Source organism: Erythrolamprus reginae, chromosome 1 (genome assembly GCF_031021105.1).
Source record: "Erythrolamprus reginae isolate rEryReg1 chromosome 1, rEryReg1.hap1, whole genome shotgun sequence".
Classification (NCBI taxonomy): domain Eukaryota; kingdom Metazoa; phylum Chordata; class Lepidosauria; order Squamata; family Dipsadidae; genus Erythrolamprus; species Erythrolamprus reginae.
In genome coordinates this window covers 26871967-26896440 of record NC_091950.1, presented here as the reverse complement: position 1 = coordinate 26896440, position 24474 = coordinate 26871967, and the positions used below count along the sequence as shown (strand labels likewise).

Genomic DNA, 24474 nt, shown 5'->3' with positions numbered 1-24474 from the left:
TCTTCTCTGTATCGTTCCAATTTTAGTATATGTGCTGCTGACACGGGCACATCATCACCTCCTTTTCTTAAGCCGCGTACATTTTCCATGGCTATATGCCAAAGGCCAATGGAACACAATGACCTTCCCACTGAAGTGGCATTTATTAATCTACTCACATTTACATGCTTTCAAACTGCTAGGTGGGCAGGAGCTGGAACCGGAATGGGAGCTCATCCCGTCCACGGTGCTGGGTCTTGAACCCAGTCTGTCAACCTTTGCAACTGCCAAGCTCAGTGTCTTTAATCGCTGAGCCACTGTCCATTTAGCCAAAAAATACGATCTGATTGCTAAAGAACACAAGGCTGATCCCTGCGCATCTGAAAGGCTTCCACGATGAGAGTGGCCAAATCAATGCAAGGCAGGAAGAGGAAGCATGAAAGCAGCTATTAACAGTGGAGAGCAATGGGATCGCCACAGAGTATTCAAGGCTGGGTGAGGCCACTCTTAGGAAACCAGATGGGGGCACTTTGCATAGGATGCACAGAACTGGGTCACATTCTCTGTCTATCAACCCAGAGGTTCAAATACAAATACAGTGATACCTTGTCTTAAAAACGCCTCGTCATACAAACATTTCAAGATACAAACCCGGGGTTTAAGATTTTTTTTGCCTCTTCTATTTTCACCTTACAAACCCAACGCCGCCGCTGGGATGCCCTGCCTCCGGACTTCTGTTGCCAGCGAAGCGCCCGTTTTTGCGCTGCTGGGATTCTCCTGAGGCTCCCCTCCATGGGAAACCCCACCTCCGGACTTCCGTGTTTTTGTGATACTGCAGGGGAATCCCAGCAGGGGAATCCAGCAGGGCAAAAACAGGCGCTTCGCTGGCAACGGAAGTCCGGAGGTGGAGTTTCCCAGCGAGGGGAGCCTCAGTAAAATCGCAGCATCGCAAAAACACAGGGGTCCGGAGGTGGGGTTTCCCATGGAGGGGAGCCTCAGGGGAATCCCAGCAGTGCAAAAACGGGTGCTTCGGCTGGCAAAAGCGGTGAATTTTGGGCTTGCACGCATTAATCGCTTTTCCATTGATTCCTATGGGAAACATTGCTTCGTCTTACAAACTTTTCACCTTAAGAACCTCGTCCCGGAACCAATTAAGTTTGTAAGACAAGGTATCACTGTACATTGGTACCTCTACTTAAGGACTTATTTTGTTCCATGACCAGATTTCTTAAGTAGAAACGTTCTTAAGAAGCAATTTTTCCCATAGGAATCAATGTAAAAGCAAATAATGCGTGCAAACCCATTAGGAAATAAATAAAAGCTCGGAATTTGGGTGGGAAGAGGAGGAGGAAGAAGAAGAGGAGGAGGACAGTCAATGCCAAAGGAAGAAGGTGAGGTGAGGGGAATGAAAAAAATCCAAAACTTTAAGGCTTTAAAAAAAAACCTCTCTGAGGCGGCAAGGAGGAGCACGCGCCTCCCATACACCCGGCACAAGGCTGCCTCCCATACACTGTGCCAGAGAGAGAAACCCAGGGGGAATGGCAGGAAACTGGCCAAAATTTCCTGGGAAATTTTTCCAGGCTCGGGTTCCTTTTTTTTGGTTGAAAATAAATTTATTAAATATATACAATAAAAACCAAATACAGAAAGACAAAAGAGATATGCATATTGTACATTTTTTACACTCTACTTATGTAGTAATTGGGGAGTGGGAGAAGGGGGTTGTGAAGGGAGGGAAGTAGATATAGAAGGAAGGGGGATAGGGAGAAGAAGGAGGGGGGGATAGAGAAGCGAAAACCAGCGTTAGAGCTGGGTCTTTCATGATTTGCGGCCTGTAGTTTGAGCTCGTAGTTGGTGTGTTTTACCCTAAGGCTTTATCGATATGTTTTGAATGTAGTTTTTAGTGCCAATATATATAATTCATTTAGGGGTTTATTTTCTTTGTAAAGTTGGAGTTCGTGTCGATCGATGTTTACAGTTTGTTGTTTCAGTTTGATGTTATGATTTGTGATGTAAATTGCTATTTTTTCAAGTTGTTTTTGTTGGATATTTTTCTTGATGAGTAATTTTTAGATAATTCCTTTTTTTTAACCAGAGGTACCATTTATCCCAAGCTTTGTAGAAATCTGTCTCATCCTTGTTTTGCAGTTCCATTGTTAGTTTGGACATTTCTGCGCATTCCATTATTTTAATCAAGAGTGATAGAGTAGTTGGGGTTTTTTCTTGCTTCCAAAATTGTGCATATAAAATCCGTGCGGCTGTAATAATATGGATTATAATATATCTGTTTTCTTTACTAAAATTTTGTCTTGTGATTCCTAGTAGAAATAGTTCGGGTTTTGCATGGATAGTCTGAGAAGTAATTTGTTCTAGTATAGTTTTAATTTTTTCCCAATATTTTTGGGTGGTTTCACATGTCCACCAGATGTGGTAATATGTACCTGGTTTTTCTCTGCATTTCCAACATAATGGTGATAGATTTGGATACATTTTTGCAAGTCTAGCAGGTGGCAAGTGCCATCTGTAGAACATTTTATAATGGTTTTCCTTATATGAGGTTGCCATCATTAGTTTATAGTTAGCAGTCCAAATTTTTTCCCATTCGTTTAAATAAATTGTGTACCCAAAGTTTTGTGACCACGCTATCATAGATCCTTTAACTATTTCTTCAACAGTATCGTGTTGAAGGAGGATATTGTATATATTTGATATTTGCTTTTTTTGTGGACCAAAAATTATTTTATCGAGGGGGTTATTTTTTTGGAAGTCTGATTTGTTCTTATCTTCATTATATTTTGATTTTATTTGTAGGTAGTGTAACCAATCTACTTTAATACCTTTTTCCATGAGTTTTTGCTTAGGGATTAGCTCATTATTTTCGTTTAGTAGTTGGTCGTATGTTATAATTTTATCAGGGGTTAATGCATTCGGGTATATAATGGCTTCTGTTGGTGAAATCCATTTTGGAATGCAGAGGTAGTGGGTTTTTTTAATGAAGTGCCAGGTGTTAATTAAGGTTTTTCGGATGTAGTGTGATCTGAAATATGTTGGTATTTTATCTATGTCTGTCATCAGAAACTTGTGCCACCCGGATTGAAGGTCATAGCCTTCAAGTGTTAATATTCTAGAATTTTTAAGTATTATCCATTCTTTCAGTAGGTTTACAATTGAGGCATGGTAGTATAGTTCCATGTTTGGTAACCCAAAAACCACCCCTTGACCTATGGTCTTGTAGGTCCTTAAGTTTTATCCTGGCCTTTTTTTTTGTCCATATGAATTTGCGAATTTTTTTGTGTAAGTTTTTGAAAAAGGTCCTATTTAGTTTAATGGGTGCAGTTTGGAAAAGGTATAGAAATCTAGGAAGTATATTGCTTTTAATTACAGCAATTTTCCCCATTATAGAGAGTGGGAGTGTCGACCATCTGCAAAAATCTTTGTCCATTTCATTGATTAGTTTATCGTAATTGTCTTTCTTGATAGTGCTGCAATTTGCGGTAATCCATAATCCTAAGTATTTAACTTTTTTGGCGGTTTTTATTTTAGTGGATTCTTCTAATTTCGATATCTGCTGTTTTGTCATATTTTTTGTTATCATTTTTGTTTTTTCTCTATTAATTTTTAATCCAGTAATCTCTCCAAATTTATTTATTTCATTAATTAGGATAGGTGCAGATTTTAAGGGGTCTTGTACAATGAACACCATGTCATCAGCAAAAGCTTGAAGTTTATAGTGTTCATTTTTAATTTTTAATCCTTGGATTTCCTTATTGTGTCTTATTTTATTTAGTAGAACTTCTAGTGCAAAGATAAAAATCAGGGGGGCTAAGGGACAGCCCTGCCTCACTCCTTTTTTTATACTTATTGTTTCCGTCATATCATTGTTTATCAGTATTTTGGCTGTTTGTATTGAGTATATAGTTTTAATGAGTTCTGTAAATTTATTACCAAATTGCATTGACGCTATTTGTGTTATAAAGAATTGCCAGTATAAACTATCAAAAGCTTTCTGTAGATCTACGAATAGGAATGCTACTGGTTTATCTATGTTTTTATCGTAGTATTCTAAAGAGTCCAAAATAATCCTTGTGTTTGTTGTTATGTTTCTTGCTGGAAGGAAGCCATTTTGGTCTGTATGTATTCTAACAGTTAATATTCGTTTAAATCTTTCGGCTATGATGGATGCAAAGATTTTATAATCTGAGTTAAGCAGGGATATTGGACGATAATTTTGAATGTGAGCTCTATTTTGTGTATCTTTAGGTATTAAAGTTATGTAGGCCTCGTTCCAGGAGGAAGGAAGTTTTGAACCCTCGAGAATTTCATTAACAAGGGGTAACATTATAGGCTCCAGAATTTCTTGAAATTGTTTATAGAATTCGGCAGGTATACCGTCTGTGCCCGGGGTTTTATTATTTTTTTGTTTTGTAATTGCACTAGTTAGTTCCATTGATGTTATTTTGTCATTTAGCATATCCTGATCTTCCTTATTTATTTTTTCTGTATTTTCTAAGTTCTTGAATAGATTATTTATTAATTGTTCATTTACGTCATCTTTTTTATATAATTCCTCAAAGAAAGATTTAATTATTTGTTTTTTATCGCTGAGTGTTGTTTTTAAAGCATCTGTATGATCATATAATGCCTCTATAATTTTATCTGCTTTTTGGTGAGCGAGTTTTGAGGCTAACCATCGCCCAGGTTTGTTTGCAAATTCAAAGTGCTTTTGTTTGGCGATCCTTAGTTTATGTGAGAGTTCTTCTTGAGTTTGCAGGTTTATGTAATGTTTTGTAATATTCAATTCTCCTAAAATTTCGGCGTTGTCTGGTTTCATTTGTAGGGTTTTTTCAAGGTTCTGAAGTTTTATTTTTAGTGTGGATAGGCTGTTTTGTTTCTGTTTTTTCTTTTTATTTTGGTATGCAATATAGGTTCCTCGCACATAGGCTTTCATTGTGTCCCATAGGTTTTGTGTGGAAGTGTTACCATCATTGTTGGGTTCCTAAGTAGAAAATGTTTCTTAAGAAGAGGCAAAAAAATCTTGAACCCCCTGGTTCTTATCTAGAAAAGTTTTGAAGTACAGGCGTTCTTTGGAAGAGGTACCACTGTAACTGATTTGGGTGACAAAGTGGTAGATTGCAAATCAGAAAATTTTCCAACAAGTAAGGGCATTTCAACATGGAACTAGTTATGTATGGAGTTGGGGGTTCCCCTTGAGATAGAGGTTGGCAGTAACATGCTAGAAACGCTGTAATTTGGATTCTGCAACCAGCCGGGGAGTCTGTCTGTCTATCAATCCATCCATCTATCATCTAGCGGCAAACCAGAAAGCCTTCCAACTAGAATCCTATGACGCTCTTGCAGTTACATATTTATTTTTATTCTTATTTGTTCACATTGACAAGGACATGCTTATACCAATGAATAAAAATGAGGTCTCTGGCATATTAACCAAAACTCCAACACAAGATCTTGATTTTCAAATAAAGTCTAAATTCTAAATCCTAGCTGTGGAGGATGCCCTGCTTCGCCTTGATTATAGGAAAGCTTTTGGTTCCTTATAATCAACTTGTGGACTTCAACTCCCAGAAGCCCTGAGTAAATCATGCTAGCTCAGGAATTCTGGGAGTTGAAGTCCACATGTCATAGAAGAGCCAACTTTGCCTTTCCCTGCCTTAACCCATAACTAATAAGCCACGACATCTGGGTTTATTCTTTCTGTTCTCATACATTGGATTGCCTGATGTGTGTTGTGTTTGGGCCTGGGCCAGCTGTTGCCCCCACATATGTGAGAGATGCGTCCCAAAGTAATTGCGAAAGCCTGGCTGACAGCCAGGAAAACGTGGCAGACAGCCCAGAGGATGAGGCAGATGGTTCAGGAGTTGGCAGACAGACCACAGGACATGGCAGACAGCCCGGGGAATTTAGTAAACAGCCCATCCGATAGCCTCTCCTCATTGGATTCAGGTGCTGAACAGCTAATAGACATGCATAGCCGGAGAGCCATGCAAGGGAAGGCTCAATTAAGGGACTATCACCGGTGATCATAGTAGCACCTGTGGCTGGGTGTGGTCCCCATAATGAGGGCTGGGTGTGGTCCCCATAATGAGGGCTACAGTTATAAAAGAGAACAGAGGCAGAGGCAAACTGTGGATGTTTATCTGGGTGGTTTGTGTGGCTTTGTGGTTCCTGCTTTGAAGTCTCTGTTCTGTGCCTTTGGATTTCAACCCAGCATTGTCAGGCAAGTGGGAGTTGAAAACTCTGGGACTAGCTGCTGCTCTCGTGCCTTGAAACTTCAGAGCGCTCTTGGAACGTTTCTGCTCCGTGCAGTTTGTCTTTGTTTGCTTTTTCCTGCACTTTGTATTTGGCTGACCGTTTGCCTCGAACTGTGTTTTACTCCTGACAATAAGGACAGTTTTCTTTCTTCTGTTTGTTTAATACAAGTTTGCTGATTAGCAAAGCAACTGTGTGTTTGATCTTTTTTCCTGGACCGTTATCGCCTGAGCCCAGTCAGGCAGAACAATGTGTATGCGGACACTTCACTTGGTGCTGGTTGTGCTTTTTGCCAAATGGGTTTTGTGCATTGAAAATAAGGTAAAAAAATAGAAAGTGGCACGCTGTAAAGTTTAGGGCAGGGGTCTTCAAACTTGGCAAGTTTAAGACTTGGGGACTTCAACTCCCAGAATTGTCCACTCCAGCCATAGCTGGCTGGAGAATTCTGGGAGTTGAAGCCCACAAATCTTAAACTTGCCAAGTTTGAAGACCTCTAGCTTAGGGTCAAACCTAATGCTGGCTCTTAACATCACAGAAGCCCCCTGCAAGCTTTCTAAGAAAATCAAGAGAGCCAGTCTGGTATAGTGGTTACATTAGCGGGCTAAAATCTGGGAGGCTCTTCCTTCCTTGAGCTTGGAAGATGGCTGAGGGGTTTTGCTGACCTTCCCTCTTTCTCAGCCCAACCTACATTGTAGAATGGCTGTTGAAAAATAGAAGGTAGGGGGCGTTAGGTATGCTTGTGGCCTTAAGCTGACCCAAAATAAAGGTTGGATTTAAATCTAATCAAAGAATAAATAAAATGGTGGTTGGACATCATTGTTTAGATGGGAAATGTACCCATCAGCTAAGAAAACAGGCCAAAAGAAACAAAGGGGACTGCTATACAGAAGGATGGTGCCAGACAGCATTCTGGTAAATACAATCAGGAGGTTGTGCGTTCGATCCTAGGTGGAGGCAGATGTAGGGTCTCTTGCTTGGACAGAATGGGTAGACTAGATGACCTGCCAGGTCCTTTCCAACTCTGCTAATGTGTTAAATGGGTAATTACGATGGATCAGAACCTCCAGTTGCAACGTAGACTTCCCATGCCTTCTCAAATATATGGCTTACAAAATTTATGCATGGTATGTTTGTATGTATGATTGGTTTCTTTAATTGGGGTTTTTAAACTACTTTTAATATTAGATTTGTTTATATTGTTTTTTTACTGTTGTTAGCCGCCCCGAGTCTATGGAGAGGGGCGGCATACAAGTCTAATAAACAAACAAACAAACAAACAAACAAACAAACAAACAAACAAACAAATATCCACGGCTCAATCTGTGGCCTTACCAATATAAGGAACACTTTGACTCCTTGGTCTTCGGTGTCCATGGCTGTGATCCGGATGCTTTTCTCACTGGCTTTATCAATCTGCATCTGAGCCCATAGTTTGGTGTTCAGGATTAATCGCAGACTGCCTTGTGTTCTCATTACTAATTGAAAATACCACGGAGACGAAAGAGACATGGTTATTTTTTCTAAACGTCTGCATTCAAAAACACTACAGCACTCACATAAATCCAAATCCACAAACCTTTGCAGTACAACCCCCTGAATTGGCAGTTCCTACAGCAGGAAGATGGAATTCCCACAACCCAAAGAAAGGAAGGAAAGATTGGAAGATTGTTCAAGACATAGTACTAAACTTGATGGGTTTTTTTCTTCTTAGCTTTGATTAAGAAGTAAAGCGTCTGTCCTAAAGGAAGTGTGTGTGTGTGTATTCAAAAGCAGCTGTGTTTCTATCAACGTCAATCCCATAAGTCACAAGTACTTCATTCTGCCAATCATCGGGGCAGGCAAAAGGTCATCACACTTAACGTTTTACCGAGGGATGAAGTTGATTGAACTTTTTCGAATGTTCTGGAGGAGTGATGATGCTTTTAAGTATGTTATATTTCATCTTAGGATATGGATCAATATTTCTCAACCTCAGCGACTGTTAGATGTGTCGACCGAGAGCTGAAGTCCACACACCTTCAAGTTGCTGGGATAAAGTTGCTGGGATGTTATATAGCTTTCTCAGAAGGGGCAGGAAATCATCCTGATATCGTTCAACAATCGCAGTCGGAGGATAAACCAGTTTCATGTATTCCTGCATAATTTATGTTGTAGAAAGCTGATCCCCCACTCCCCCCGGTTCCCTTTATTCCTTTTACAAGACTGGTATCCTAACAATGCTTGATTTTCCCCACCCTTGGCAACTTGGAGATATCTGGACGTCAACTCCCAGAATTCCCCAGCCAGCATTTGCTGGCTGGGGAATTCTGGGAGTTGAAGTCCAAATATCTTCAAGTTGCCAAGGTAGGGAAACACTGGTCTACTTAATCACAAGGGCACCTGATGCCACAGGCTACTCCTGCAAGCTACAAATGTTTATTTTGGTGTGCCCGTCCATAAGAACTGGGTGGCATGGAAATGGATCCAGGAGTATATTGGATCCCACTGCAATCTAGTCTCCTGCAGTGGTTGGTCGGTTAGGTTTCTGGTGCCTTTCCCTCTTACCCAGGCGTGACTGCAATGTCCCATCATCTGTAGACGCCATGTCATTCAGCCTCAGAAGCCCTCGGCCTCTTTCCACCCAGGACTGGGAGCTCTTATCAAAGACAAACAACTTGCATTGAATCTGTAACAGAAACATTAGCTGGAGAACTTTAATGGAGGCAGCGAACGAGGAGATCACAAACCACAAAGCCTCCAACAGATTTGAAAAAATGGGCTTTCGTGCTCTCCCCAAATTCAAAAGTATTATTTCTCCCTGATAAGGAAGATGGAAACGCTTTCCACGATCCCTCTCATCTATGCATCAGATAAAAATAGCATTTCAAGCAGGCAAAATAAAGAAGATAAATCAAACAAGAGATTGTAAAAAGGATGGTACTTCTAAATTCCAAGGCAGCTAGCAACAGATATTACGTACAATAAAAAGAGGATTTTCTTTTTAAAAGAAGCAACAGGCAAGTCATAAAACAATATTTCTGAATTAGGTAAGTCTTTGGTCTTGTCCGGCAGGTTTAATTATTGATATTGTTTACATGACTCTGTCAAGCTTGAGTGGTCATATCTAAATGTATGCTCTGTATAGTCAGCATACAGCAGTTTTTTCAACCTCAGCAACTTTAAAGATGTATAGAATTATATCTACATGAAACCGCTGGGTGAGATCATCCATCAATACGCCGATGATACTCAGCTTTACATCTCCACCCCATGTCCAGTCAACGAAGCAGTGGAAGTGATGTGCCGGTGTCTGGAGGCTGTTGGGGCCTGGATGGGTGTCAACAGACTCAAACTCAACCCGGATACGTCAGAGTGGCTGTGGGTTTTGCCTCCCAAGGACAATCCCATCTGTCTGTCCATCACCCTGGGGGGGGAGTTATTGACCCCCTCGGAGAGGGTCCGCAACTTGGGCGTCCTCCTCGATCCACAGATCACATTAGAGAACCATCTCTCAGCTGTGGCGAGGGGGGCGTTTGCCCAGGTTCGCCTGGTGCACCAGTTGCGGCCCTATCTGGACCGGGACTCACTGCTCACAGTCACTCATGCCCTCATCACCTCGAGGTTCGACTACTGTAATGCTCTCTACATGGGGCTACCTTTGAAAAGTGTTCGGAAACTTCAGATCGTGCAGAATGCAGCTGCGAGAGCAGTCATGGGCTTACCTAGGTATGCCCATGTTTCACCAACACTCCGCAGTCTGCATTGGCTGCCGATCAACTTCCGGTCACAATTCAAAGTGTTGGTTATGACCTTTAAAGCCCTTCATGGCACTGGACCAGAATATCTCCAAGACCGCCTTCTGCCGCACGAATCCCAGCGACCGATTAGGTCCCACAGAGTGGGCCTTCTCCGGGTCCCGTCAACTAAACAATGTCGGTTGGCGGGCCCCAAGGGAAGAGCCTTCTCTGTGGCGGCCCCGACTCTCTGGAACCAACTCCCCCCAGAGATTAGAACTGCCCCTACTCTCCCTGCCTTTCGTAAACTCCTTAAAACCCACCTTTGTCGTCAGGCATGGGGGAACTGAATCACCTCCCCCGGGCATGTACAATTTATGCATGGTATGTTTGTGTGTATGTTTGCTTAGTAAATGGTTTTTTAAAAAAATATTTTAAATTATATTTAGATTTGTCATGAATTGTTGTATCCTGCTGTGAGCTGCCCCGAGTCTGCGGAGAGGGGCGGCATACAAATCTAAATAATAAATAAATAAATGGCATGTATGAAATGTTCGGCACACCTGATGCTGAAGAGGCAGGAGGGGGGGGCACCTTTCTCTGGGGTGACAGAGGGTCAGAATATTCCGGTCTTGCTGGGGAGAGGTAGATATGGTGGGAGCCATGGAGCTAGCCATTCCAGGGGAAGGAGGGATCGCTATTCTTCCGGCTCCATGAGCTCAACCCAGAATACTGGTGATGAGTGTAATTCTGGCCCTGGACTCAGGCTGCTGCTACTCAATGCCAGGTCGGTGGTAAATAAAGCTCTCCCCATCTGGGAATTGATCCTGGATGAGGAGGCTGACCTGGCATGTGTGACTGAAACCTGGCTGGGCCCAGAGGGAGCAGTTCCTCTCTCTGAAATTTGCCCAGCCGGGTTTCAGGTACGGCATCAGCCTCGACCCCAGGGAAGGGGGGGAGGAGTGGTTATTATAGCCAGGGAGAGCCTTTGCCTGTGTAGACTCGTTGCTCCAGAGATTGCAGGTTGTGAGTCCCTCCTGGTGAAGTTGGACTTAGGTGTTCAGGTGGGCTTGTTACTCACGTACCTGCCTCCCAGCTGCGTGTCAACAGCCCTGCCTGTGCTGCTCGAGGAGTTAGCCGGGCTGGCGGTGGGGTTCCCCAGGCTTATTGTCTTGGGGGACTTTAACCTACCATCACTCGGCAAAACCTCTGGGCTAGCGCAGGGGTTCATGGCCACCATGACAGTCATGGACCTGACTCAAGTAGTACAGGGTCCAACTCACAAGGGGGGGGCACACACCCGACATGGTATTCCTCTCTGAGCAACTGAGTAATGGTCTGAGACTAAGGGGCTTAGAAGTGTTGCCTTTGTCATGGTCAGACCATTTTCTATTGCGGCTTGACTTCCTGGCTCCAATCCTTCCCCGCAGGGAGGCGGAACTGACTAGGTGGTTCCGCCCCAGACGCCTGATGGACCCAGAGGGCTTTCAGAGGTCACTTGGGGTTATTCCATATGCACTCGTACACAGTTCGGCAGAGTCTCTTGCTGAGGCCTGGAACAAGGCTGCAGCGGAGGCTCTTGACCAGATTGCGCCGTTGCGACCTCTCCGTGGCGTTAGACCCCATAGAGCTCCATGGTTCAACGAGGAGCTCTGGGAGTTGAAACGCCAGAAGAGATGTCTAGAGAAGCGATGGAGGAAGAGTAGGTCCGAATCCGATCGAACACTTGTAAGAGCTCACATTAAGACTTACAAAGTGGCGCTCAAGGCAGCAAGATGCGCGTATCATGCCGCCTTGATTGCATCAGTGGAATCCTGCCTGGCCGCTCTGTTTAGGATGACCCACTCCCTTCTTAATCGGGGGGAATTGGGGAGCCCTTACAGCGTAGTGCCGAGGATTTTAACACGTTTTTCGCTGATAAAATCGCTTGGATCCAGACGGACCTCAACTCCAATTGGATTACAGAGTCGACTGACAACGAGTCAGTTGAGGTGACTGGGGCCCGTACTTGTCCATCTGTCTGGGAAGAGCTTGATCTGGTGACACCTGATGAAGTGGACAAGGCCATTGGAGCTGTGAGTTCTGTCACTTGCTTACTGGATCCATGTCCCTCCTGGCTGGTTTCAATCAGCAGGGAGGTGACACGGAGCTGGGTCCAGGAGATTGTCAACGGTTCTTTGAGGATGGGGTCCTTTCCGGATCCCTACAAGGAGGCACTTGTGCGCCCCCTCCTCAAGAAGCCTTCCCTGGACCCAGCCATTCTCAATAACTATCGTCCAGTCTCCAACCTTCCCTTTATGGGGAAGGTTGTTGAGAAGGTGGTGGCATTCCAGCTCCAGCAGTCCTTGGAAGAAGCCGATTATCTAGGCCCTCAACAGTCAGGATTCAGGCCCGGCTACAGCACGGAAACTGCTTTGGTCGCATTTAAAGCCTGGGCTTGTATAGGTAGTCTTCAACTTATAATCATTTGTTCACTGACTGTTTAAAGGTACAGCAGCACTGAAAAAAATGACTTCTGACTGTTTTTCACATGATTGTTGCAGCATCCGCCATGGTCAACATTTGGACACTTGGTCACTGGCTCATATTTATGACTGCTGCAGTGTCCCCCGGGGTCATGTGGCCTCCTTTGGCGACCTTCTGGCAAGCAAAGTCAATGGGGGATGCCCGATTCATTTAACAACCAGGTTATCGACTGCGGTGACCGACTCAACAACTGTGGTAAGAAAAGTTGCAAAGTGGAACAAAACCTGCTTAACAACTATCTCACTTAGCCACATAAATTTTGGGCTCAATCCTTTAGTATGATTGTTGAATGAATGTTAAATGGAAGTTTTAAAAGTAGATTTTTAAGGATTGTTTTTATGTATTAATTGGATTAATTTTATTATTGTCTCTTTATATATGTTGTGAGCTGCCCCAAGTCCTCGGAGAGCGGCGGCATACAAATACAATATAAATACAGTGATACCTTGTCTTAAAAACTTAATTGGTTCTGGGACGAGGTTCTTAAGGTGAAAAGTTTGTAAGATGAAACAATGTTTCCCATAGGAATCAATGGAAAAGCGATTAATGCATGCAAGCCTAAAATTCACTCCTTTTGCCAGCCGAAGCGCCCATTTTTGCACTGCTGGGATTCCCCTGAGGCTCCCCTCCATGGGAAACCCCACCTCCAGACTTCTGTGTTTTTGCGATGCTGCAGGGGAATCCCAGCAGGGGAATTACAGCATCACAAAAACGAGCGCTTCGCTGGCAACGGAAGTCCAGAGGTGGGGTTTCCCAGAGAGCATCAGTGAAATCGCAGCATTGCAAAAACACTGAAGTCCTCAAAACCCCACCTCCGGACCTCTATGTTTTTGCGATGCTGCAATTTCACTGAGGCTCCCCTCACTGGGAAACCCCACCTCCAGACTTCCGTTGCCAGCGAAGCACCCATTTTTGCACTGCTGGGATTTCCCTGCAGCATCACAAAAACACGGAAGTCCGGAGGTGGGGTTTCCCATGGAGGGAACCTCAGGGGAATCCCAGCAGCATAAAAACGGGCGCTTCGCTGGCAATGGAAGTCCGAAGGCGGGGCATCCCAGCGGCGGCGGTGGGTTTGCAAGGTGAAAATAATTTGTAAGAAGAGGCAAAAAAATCTTAAATCCCGGGTTTGTATCTTGAAAAGTTTATATGATGAAGCGTTTGTAAGACGAGGTATCACTGTAAATAATAAATAAATAAGTCGAGCACCACCTGCATTTTCCGTACCAAGCAGATTTTTAACCTGTAGAACTTTTGAAAGGAAGAAAAAAACCAACGATTTAAACTCCCTGAAGTTTTTGGTTGTGCCTGTTCTGAAGACTGGCTGAAGACTGACAGAGACAAGATGCTCCAGGCTACAACTTTGCAAACTTCCCAAGTGTGCGTACACAAGGTTTCTCCACAGCGTACTCCCACTCTCCTGGCAAACAACAGCAAGTTAGACAAACATCCTGGGAGTTGCATAAGCCCAGTGCTGACTTCTGCGGGCCTTACTCACCTGTAGCACATTACTCTCAGCTTCCTCTCCTGTGATTACTTCTACCTTCTCCAGGAGACATTTCCTGGCTGTTGCTTTTGTATAGGCTGCGGCGGACTCAGCGAGAGATTCTGAAATATTATTGGCTGGAAAGAAAGGGAAAAAAAGGTTAAGGTGTGGGAAGTCTTGACTTCCAAACCTGTTGGAAATGTATAGCCAAATTTTGTTTTAGAGATGAAAATCAACATAGTGCGATCAATTACGAGAAAAACAGTATCAGGACTGGGGGAACATTTTTCATGCTGGTAGTTCTCGCTTAGTGACCCAGTTGCTTAGGGCAGTGATTTTCAACGTTTTTTGAGCCGCGGCACATTTTTTACATTTACAAAATCCTGGGGCACACCACCAACCAAAATGACACAAAATGACACTCTAACACAGTACATATTATACATATAGTTATTGTGATGCATTGCATATCATCCTCTGCGGGGGCTTCTTATAAAAAGGTCAAATGCCTACAGTATATACACCATCAGGAGAGACATAACCAGCTGAGGCTGAGGCTTCATCTAGTGGTGGCAATATTTACCTCCAGTCCTGACCAGGATTAGAAATCGGGACCAAGGGGAGGACTAGCAGTTTCAACTACTTGCCGCGGCCACACAATGACAAGTGCGCGGCAGCCCAAGCGGGGACCTTCCTGGGTGTGGATAAGAGGCGGACTGCTATTGGTTCATCGCTAGTGGTCGGGATGAATCCTAGGTGATTGGTCAGTGAGCGTTCCCTGTGCCTCCACTCTTCCTGTCGCTGATAGTTGGAGGGATTGTGAGGGGAATGTTTATGTTCGGATGGAGGCGGCTGGCACCGGGATAAATGGCCTCCATGGGCCGTATCCAACACACGGGCCATAGTTTGGGGACCCATGTTTAATTTCTCCACGGCACACCTGACCATGTCTCACGGCACACTAGTGTGCCACGGCACACTGGTTGAAAAACACTGGCTTAGGGACCATTCAAAGTTACAACGGATCTCCCCAAAGCTACTTACGACCCAGTCTAGAGTTCCAACGGGTGCCTCCCCCCCCCCCCCCCACAGTCATGGGATCACATTTTGGCTGCTTGGTAAACAATTGTGGGCACATGTCTGCAATTTAGACCAGGGGTCTACAACCTTAGCAACTTTAAGACTTGTGAACTTCAACTCCCAGAATTCCTCAGCCAGCAAAGGTGGCCGAGGAATTCTGGGAGTTGAAGCCCGCAAGTCTTAAGGTTGCCAAGGTGGGAGACCCCTGATTTAGATTGTTTTTTCCAGTTTCCCGCATTTACTTCTAGTTTTGAGCAAAAAACCTCCAACTGAAGAAAACAGGTAAAACGGAGGCAAAAAAAGGTCATAAACCAGATGTGGTCACATGGTGATTCACTTAACTGGCATGCTTATGACTATTAATTCTGAGCTCAATTACAGCTGTAAGTCAAGAACTACCTGTATCCATTCATGCATAGCTTGGATGAATAGAAGATACAAAAAAACCCTCTAACAAAATTAACTTTTCCCCATGAAATTTTAGTTACTAAATTTGTTATACTATAGAAATCAATGTATAGTCTGTTTAAAATGAATTAAATGCAGCAAAAAGAACCACAGAACAACAATTAACCCACTTAGACAATCCTCACCAACACTTTGCCCACCAGCAAAATAAATAGCTTCAATAAAAATGAGCACCAAAACTAATGAATAGTCAGCCTATTGCTGGGATGGTAAATATCTATGACATATTCCGGCCTAAAAGATTCCGGCGGACTGAGTGGATGAAACCTACTAGAATAGGTCAACGGTCATGAATGCGGTCTCTGCAAGCGATGTGGTACGCTAAGAGCATGGCAAGATACGAAAGACGCCCTGGGTCAACCACTAGGAGAAGGGAAACACTGATTGCAAACCTCCACTGCCTTGTGGTGGCTTTATCCATCATTGGAAAAGGCTTCAGGAGTAAACTTAGAGGCAAAATCCAGAACTGGAGTCCCAGAAACAGCCTATGCCATTCCACTGGAATATTACAGAGACGTGGAGAGGGAGGATCTGCTGCTTGGCTAACAGTCTATCCTCCATACTAACCTACCCAGGCTTCATGCTCTGGGGAATCCAGAGCATGATACCATGGTCTTTTGAGACCGAAGGATGCCAATGCTGCAAATTCCAGCCCAAGTATCCAACTTGTGTTATAAAAAACATGGATCTCTAAACTGTTTTCAATTATGACCAGAATACCTCCGGGACCGCTTTTTGCCGCACGAATCCCAGCGACCGGTTAGGTCCCACAGAGTTGGCCTTCTCCGGGTCCCGTCGACTAAACAATGTCGTTTGGCGGGACCCAGGAGAAGAGCCTTCTCTGTGGCGGCCCCGACCCTCTGGAACCAGCTCCCCCCGGAGATCAGAACTGCCCCCACCCTCCTTGCCTTTCGTAAAGTTCTTAAGACCCATCTCTGCCGTCAGGCATGGGGGAACTGACACATCTCCCCCGGGCCTATACAGTTTATACATGGAATGTTTGTGTGTGTGTTTGCTTTTAATAATGGGGTTTTTAGTCTTTTTTAAATTATTAGATTTGTTTTTACATTGTTCTTGTTATTGTTGTGAGCTGCCCCGAGTCTACGGAGAGGGGCGGCATACAAATCTAATAAATGAATGAATGAATGAATGAATGAATGAATGAATAAATAAATATACATTTGCACATAATACATTTTACTAAATGTATGTACATAACCGACCGAGTATTCTGGAGTGGGCAGCCATAATACATTGGCCATAAAATATATTTACTAAAATAGTAAAGCAACAATGTTTAGCGTTTTTTAAAAACAAAATGAAGACTTTGTCGGTGTAAGTTGCACATGTTCTGAATCTGGTATGATTATTTTAAACAGTTTTCACAAGTATCCTACTCCAAAGTGATGGTACTTTGTTTTATCTTCAATATTTAACGTCACAAGGATTTTAAAGTTACAATAATGGATCTATCTATGTTGCCAGGCATGGGGTAACTAGTGTATCCACCACCACCCCCGACCATTGAAAGTTATGTGTTGTTATGATTATGTGGTATCAATTGTTTTTAAGGTAATGGGTTTTAGTCATAGTTTTAATTATTAGATTTGTATCTGTATTGTTCTATTGTTGTTGCTTGCTTTTAATAATGGGGTTTTTAGTGTTTTTTCTAAATTATTAGATTTGTTCTTACATTGTCTTTGTTATTGTTGTGAGCCGCCCCGAGTCTATGGAGAGGGGCGGGCATACAAATCTAATAAATAATAATAATTATTATTATTATTATTATTATTATTAAGGGCTATAAGTGGCTGTGAGACAGAAGCTGCTAGAGAGCAGGAGAAAGGAGGACGGAAAGAGAGGGGGAAAGAGAGAGAGACAGATAGGGAGAGAAACGGGTGGGGGAAAGACACAGAGAGAGAGAGGGGGAGAGAGACAAAGCGGGGAGAGAGAGAGAGAGGCTTGATGGGGACAAAGGGATAACCAGAAGCCAAGTTTTTAACAATGAAGAGTTCTTGAACAGTTGTTTGTTTTACCTTTTTCTGGTGTGGCTTCCTGTGATGAAGACTCAGAGCCAGAGTCACCGGTGTTTTCCTTGTTACTGTCTGTGCTGACCTCATTCAATTTGGGTGGACTCTACAAAATAAAGAAAAAAAAAAGAAAAAGAAAAAGTATGAATGTAATATATGGGTAATAACATAATAGGCAGGAGAGGAACGATACTGTGTCGATAGGATATGTTTTGATTAATGGGATTGTTGTGGGTTTATAATGTGATTTTATTGTTTTTATTATTTTAATGTGTTTTAGTATTAATATCGACTTCTTTACTATTGTATTATATTGTGTTTTTATAAGTGTTGTAAGCCGCTCCGAGTCTCAAGCGATTGGGCTGCATAGAAGTCAAATTAATGAAATAAAATAAAAATGTGTTGCTATAGCTCGGTGCTTCCCAATTATATTCTGCTGTGCCCCCCTAGGAAGAAGTAAACATTTTGCGCCTCCCCAATTCTCTGATCTGTGTTTTGACATCTTTTTTGACACAGGGTCAGGCCACCTTAATCAAATGGTGTGGAAGGAAGCTTTAGGGTCCAGTTCGAAGCTTTTGCCCAGCTGCAGAGGATGCTCCTCCTTGTCCAGCAGCAGGTTCACCACATTGTTCGTGGCTACAACAGCACCCGCCAGGAGCGACAAGAACCCATGCAGCCGCCCTGCCCCTCCAGGCTGCTTTCTCTTCCAGGCTCGGAGCAGCGTGCAACTGGGAAAACCCTCCCCATCCAGGGGAATTGATAGAGAGGGACCACGCATGCTCCCGCGGTCACACATGCCCCTCGTGGCATCGCTCCACGCCCCCCCCCGATGTGTGAGTGTGTGCCCCACTATCTGAGAAGCATTGCTGAATCTGTACAGCCTCACTGCCTTTATAAAAATATAACTCAGGAATGAATGAACTGTAACCTTACAGACTTAGTGCAGCTTCATTGACCGGAGCAAAATATACTGCTCAAAAAAATAAATAAAGAGTATTTATTTTTATGTTGTTAACACATCCTAGAACAGCACTCACTAGAGCAAGATTTGAGCAGTTAGATTCTATGGTCAAATATGGACGATTCCACCAAGTACCATATTTTGAGAGAACATGCATTTGCGGTGCACCAGAAATAGAAGACATTGCACATGTGCTACTCAATTGTAAACTATACTCCTCAGTAAGACCCCAGTATTTACAGCCCCTACTTGACAAAATCATACACTGGGACTGTAATAAACAATTATCATATTTTCTTCAGGGTACAAATATATACGTAGTTTCTAGAACTGCTAAGTTTATAGTCAGGGCTGTTCAGATGAGAATACGTTTTATAGAACATATTGGGGTGGCATGCAAAGGAGATGAACTTACTTAAGAATATTTTATATCAGTATCTTAGATTTGTTTAATATAATCCCTTGCATGAGTTATATTCTCATGTTTTACTACTCAATTTTAGCTTATTATACTGCATTTTAACTTATTATGTATTCAAATTCCCTTTATTTTAGCCAATTTTATTGTATTTTAACCAATCACAGTTTTATGACGACCGATGTGGTCCTTTTTCTCGCTTTGATATGGTCGATTGACTAATCAAATAAAGTTGATATTGATACTGCTCAAAAAAATAAATAAAGAGTATTTATTTTTGTGTTGTTAACACATCCTAGATCTGAATGAATGAAATATTCTCATTGAATATTTCATTTGCACAACTATTCCATTTGCACAACAGCATGTGAAATTGACTGTCAATCAGTGTTGCTTCGTAAGTGGACAGTTTGATTTCACAGAAGTTTGATTCCCTTGAAGTTATAGTCTGTTTTTTTAAGTGTTCCCTTTAATTTTTTGAGCACTGTACATCCAAAGCCATAAAAAGCCCTCCAAAGCTGGATAGTGCTTACCAGTACTCTTTCGCTCATATTCTGCCCAAATACAAATTTGTTGCTGGAAGCATCGGCACTGTTCGTAGAGTTTTCTATGCTGGAAGGAGAGAAATACCTTTTTTCGATTTGGGAGGAAAGAAAGCCAACCCTGCCTTGTTACACCCGCCGTCCCTCCCTCCGCCACCCTCTTGCTTCAAGAAAGGAGCAGCGAAAAGCAGCGAAAACGAGGAAGTCGCCGACATTCTCCCCCACCTGGAGCTGATATACTGCAGGAAGTAGTTTGTAGCAGAAGGCATCTCAGAGCTTGGGAGCCAGGTGTTTTGCACGTCAGCTGATTCATCCCCTTCATCTCCTAGCTGGGATAAGATGGGTGGCACTGAGATTGGGTAAGTTCCAGAGAACAACACAAAGCACAAGTGTATATAAAATACAGGAAATGGCTTTGGATCAGTCAGCTCAATGGTCCGTCTTAAGAGCAGTATCGGATCCACTGATTGGAAACTGCTCTGAAGGGGTTCCAGCTACTCTAAAAGGCTCCCAACAGTCTTGAATAGGAGTTTCCAGAACTCTACAGATGGAAATTCTGCATAGGCTACCTATCACTCTGCAAACAAATCTTCTGAGGTATGCAGAGAAAGAGAGAGGGAGAGAGAGAGAGAGAGAGAGAGAGGGAGGTAGAAAGAAAGAAAGAAAGAAAGAAAGGGAGAGGTTTACTCTCCACCCCACCTTTCATTCCTCCGTCTCTCTCATACAGACTCTGATTTATGAAATAGCTGGAATGAAGGAACATTGTTTTAGAACCAAAGGTCCCCAAACTTGGCAACTTTAAGCCTTGTGAACTTCCGTCCCATTCTTCCCAACTTCAATTCTGGGAGTTGAAATCCACAAGGCTTAAAGTTGCCAAGTTTTAAGACCTCTGTTTTCCTGAATAGAAAAAGAAGACCACTTCAATTAAACTTGGGGCTCAAACTCAAGGGCAGATACGGAGCCTGAAGTTCTGTAGGAAGAAAGTAAGTCATGCATATATCATCTTCAGTTCCAAGAATGATGCTTACAATTCATTTCTACCCTTCAGGGATGCAGAAATACTTTCACGAGTGCTCCCCCGACCCAATTTTGTGTTATGCAGGAGTCAATATCAGAGATCCCCAAAGATCATTGAGTCCCACCTCTCCTTAATGAGGTCAGGTAGTCTAAGCTTAAGCTAAGTCAAAGTTGCTTCATGCTGGCGATTTCTGATTGGCAGAAATGTACAGAGCGAGGGGAGTTCATCAACTGAAAATTTACAGAATGAGAATACAGGTAATCCTTGATTTACGACCACAATTGAGGCACTGCCCCATTTTTGTTACTGAATGAAATACATTTGTTAAGTGAATTTTGCTCCATTTTGCATCCTTTTTTGCCACGGTTGTTAAGTGAATCACCGCAGTCGTTAAGCAAATCTGCTTTTCCTGCTTTTCTCATTGACTCTGCTTGTCAGAATGGTCACAAGAGGGGAATCACATGACCCCGTCTGAATTTTGATCATGTGACAATGGGGATGCTGCAAGGGTTAAGTGTAAAGAATGGTCATAAGTGACTTTTTCCCCCAGTGCCGTTGAACGGTCTTTGAACGGTCACTAAGCAAACTTCCGTAAGTCGAGGACTGCCTTTAAATCGTGCACAATTTTTTAAAAATCATCACTTCCCTCTCCAGAAATGTCTGCACATGATTAACCTGAAGAGGGCAACCAAAAGAAATAAAACAGAATTGTACATTCCTTATCTAATGCATTCTTTGACTATGAATGGCAACAGCTTTCTGGAACCTGAACCACAGAAATATTCCTTTCCTACCACGATCTGCTCAAGAATATACAACTAAGGCATCAGGAGTTAGTATTATCATTTAGAATTATATCGCACATCACAGTGCTTTATAGGCCTCTCTAAGCGGTTTACAGAGAGTAAGCATATTGCCCCCAACAATCTAGATCAGCGGTCCCCAAACTATGGCCCGCGGACCACATGCGGCCCGCTGAGGCCATTTATCCGGCCCGCAGGTGAGTGACAGGAGCACATCTAATTTTCCATGAATAAAATGCGGTATTTTGTTAGTAACTAATATCAATCATCAAAAAAGTTGCAAAAGTTTTTTTTCCTAATTTCGTCATCCAGTTACATTCATTTTCTTTTAATTAAATTCCCTCCTCAAAAAAGTACAACACCAATTATATTTCTAACTTATTAACCATTATGCCAAAGTGCTTCCTTCTTTCTTTATACATTTTTCTATAAGCCAAGAAATCCTTGTATAGCCAATCAGATGTTAACAAAAGAAAATTAAAAACAAAACATAAACATATATGAATTTCAGACTTCTTCCCCCCCCTCTAAATAGTACGTTCCCATTTTTTTTTTACTTTAAAATAAGGTATGTGCAGTGTGCATAGGGATTTGTTCATAGGTTTTTTTAATAGTCCGGCCCTCCAACAGTCCGAGGGACAGTGAACTGGCCCCCTGTGTAAAAAGTTTGGGGACCCCTGATCTAGATCATCCTTTTATCGACCTTGGAAGGAGGGAAGGCTGAATCAACCTTGAGCCTGGTGAGATTCGATCTGCCAAACTGCTGGCAGCCGGTGATCAGCAGAAGTAGCTTGCAGTATTGCCCTCTAACCACTGTGCCACCGAGCCTCTTTTGCGTTGAATGTTCTGCCTACAACATGGGCCTTGCTCCTGAGCTATTGCCCCCTTAATGTTTACCGCAGTACCTGGACTCAAACTGGAAAAATACCTTCACTCTGTCTCTTAAGTTTTGCCCAAACACAAAGGACTGCTGTGTGTTCTGCTCTTTTTCACATTTTTCAGCGTGTGAGGCATTGTTGGGTTTATTTTTCTGACATGGGTCCTCCTGAACAAGAGAGAAAAGGGGGAAGGGAGGGAGAACATAACCACAGGAAAAGGAAAGCAGGGAAGAATAACTAGAAATGTAATTCCCTCCATCCCCCTTCCTGCCCCTGCTTCTTCCCCTTCAATCCATTAAAACAATTTGGGCTATGCTGGGTGACTGGTCCAGGGTCACATTAAGAGCGTCATGGCTCAGCATGGACTCGAAGCCAGACTTCACAGGTCAAACATTCAAGCCACTTTGCCTCACTGGTTTATCTGGAGTCCACTGTGCAAGAAGAACAAAGGAATCTGGGCTACGGGACATCAGTAGAGAGAAAATGGCATTTTCATATTTCATGGGAAGGAACAAACACAAATGTCCATGGAGCCAATTGGGAGTCCAGATCATCTTGAAAAAGACTTTACCAGATGTTCCAAAACAACACAAACCTCTGTGCTTAAGTAAAACAAAAAACAAGAAACACCCCCCCCCCCCCCTGCAACCCCCTTCTCAGATTCCATCTATTTCCCATATGTCATCAACAGACTTACCATTTCTTCTGAATCTGGATTTTTCGGTACGATATTAGTTGTGGGTTCAAATGTAGCAGCCAGCGGATCTGGAGGGATACTTACACCATTGGTTCCACTGCTTGGAACTGCGAACAAGAAACGACACGCAAGATGTAAAGCAGAGGTCTTCAGACTTGGCAACTTTAAGAGTTGTGGACTTCAATTTCTGGGAGTCTTAAAGTTGCCAAGTTTGGGGACCCCTGATGTAAAGCCTGCAGCATCTTTATTTTTCGACCCAGTAGTAAATCCAACATTAGGAAGCCAAGGTAGCTGGACCAGTTAGTACATAACACTGTTAAATGCAATAAATGAGTAGATGAATTTGCAGTACGATGAATTTGCAGTTAAACATAGAAACATAGAAACATAGAAGTCTGACGGCAGAAAAAGACCTCATGGTCCATCTAGTCTGCCCTTATACTATTTTCTGTATTTTATCTTAGGATGGATATATGTTTATCCCAGGCATGTTTAAATTCAGTTACTGTGGATTTATCTACCACGTCTTCTGGAAGTTTGTTCCAAGGATCTACTACTCTTTCAGTAAAATAATATTTTTTCATGTTGCTTTTGATCTTTCCCCCAACTAACTTCAGATTGTGTCCCCTTGTTCTTGTGTTCACTTTCCTATTAAAAACACTTCCCTCCTGGACCTTATTTAACCCTTTAATATATTTAAATGTTTCGATCATGTCTATTCTAACATTCTTTCCCTTATTGGATCAGTCAAATGAATACAAAGCAAAACAAAAAAACTACACAGGACATGCCAAGATTATCTGAAAAACTTTTGCAAAGGATTCATTCTCCACTGATTATTTTTTCTCAAAATGATAAGACTTGATAACATTTCTAGCCCCAAAGAGGTCTTCTGTCAAAAATGAAGAAATGGGGAGAACTCAGTTCTGAGCTCCAGCTTCTGATATATACTTCCAACATGTACCCTTTAAAATGATCAATGCTTCTCTTTTTCAGAAACAGAAATATAAAACGACACATCCAATATTTCTACAGTACAGGATAATATGGTTCTAGCAGGCTTGTACTAACTCCATAACTCCGACGTTTTGTTTTGTTTTGCTTTTCAATCATCTGTGAATTGAAACCCCATTCCACCCCCAGGTACAAACATACAACTTCAGATAAATATGCAACATTCTGCTTAGAGGCAATTTACTCTTGGATATTTAGAAACTTAGGGATTTATTGTAGAGTCACTTTGCAGGCTGTATCATGGATTGTAAAGCGAGGGGGGCTTCTCGGCATCCTCCCGAACGCTGAACCCGGAAGTTCGGGTTTGGCGTTCGGGTTCAGGAGGACGCTGGGAAGCCCCCCGGCTGTTTCAAAAGGTGACAGCTGGGCGGCTGCGGTTGTTTGCGGGGTTTTTTTCGTTGCACGGATTAATTGATCTTACATTGTTTCCCATGGGAAACAATGTTTTGTCTTACGAATTTTTCATCTTACGAACCTCCCCCGGGAACCAATTAGGTTCGTAAGACGAGGTATTACTGTATAATCCTTCTAAATACAATAACCATTATTTTTAATAAAAATCTGCATAATCTGTATATATTATATCCAAAGTAGTCT

At 42.7% G+C, this 24474-nt stretch overlaps 1 protein-coding gene across 2 annotated transcripts in view; it reads right to left on the bottom strand.

The window, feature by feature from the left end:
• The window catches only part of RANBP3 (RAN binding protein 3), a 54360-nt gene that overhangs the window by 5558 nt on the left and 24328 nt on the right, over positions 1-24474 (bottom strand). The window contains exons 7-14 of one of the 2 annotated variants that reach the window (XM_070747852.1): positions 22864-22970; positions 22217-22333; positions 19693-19796; positions 19459-19537; positions 17553-17652; positions 13981-14105; positions 8791-8911; positions 7579-7721 (exon numbers count right to left, since the gene is read on the bottom strand). In XM_070747852.1, coding sequence (XP_070603953.1) covers positions 7579-7721; positions 8791-8911; positions 13981-14105; positions 17553-17652; positions 19459-19537; positions 19693-19796; positions 22217-22333; positions 22864-22970 — 896 coding nt within the window. The remainder of the gene's footprint in view (positions 1-7578; positions 7722-8790; positions 8912-13980; positions 14106-17552; positions 17653-19458; positions 19538-19692; positions 19797-22216; positions 22334-22863; positions 22971-24474) is intronic. The other variant, XM_070747861.1, reaches the window with a different exon arrangement.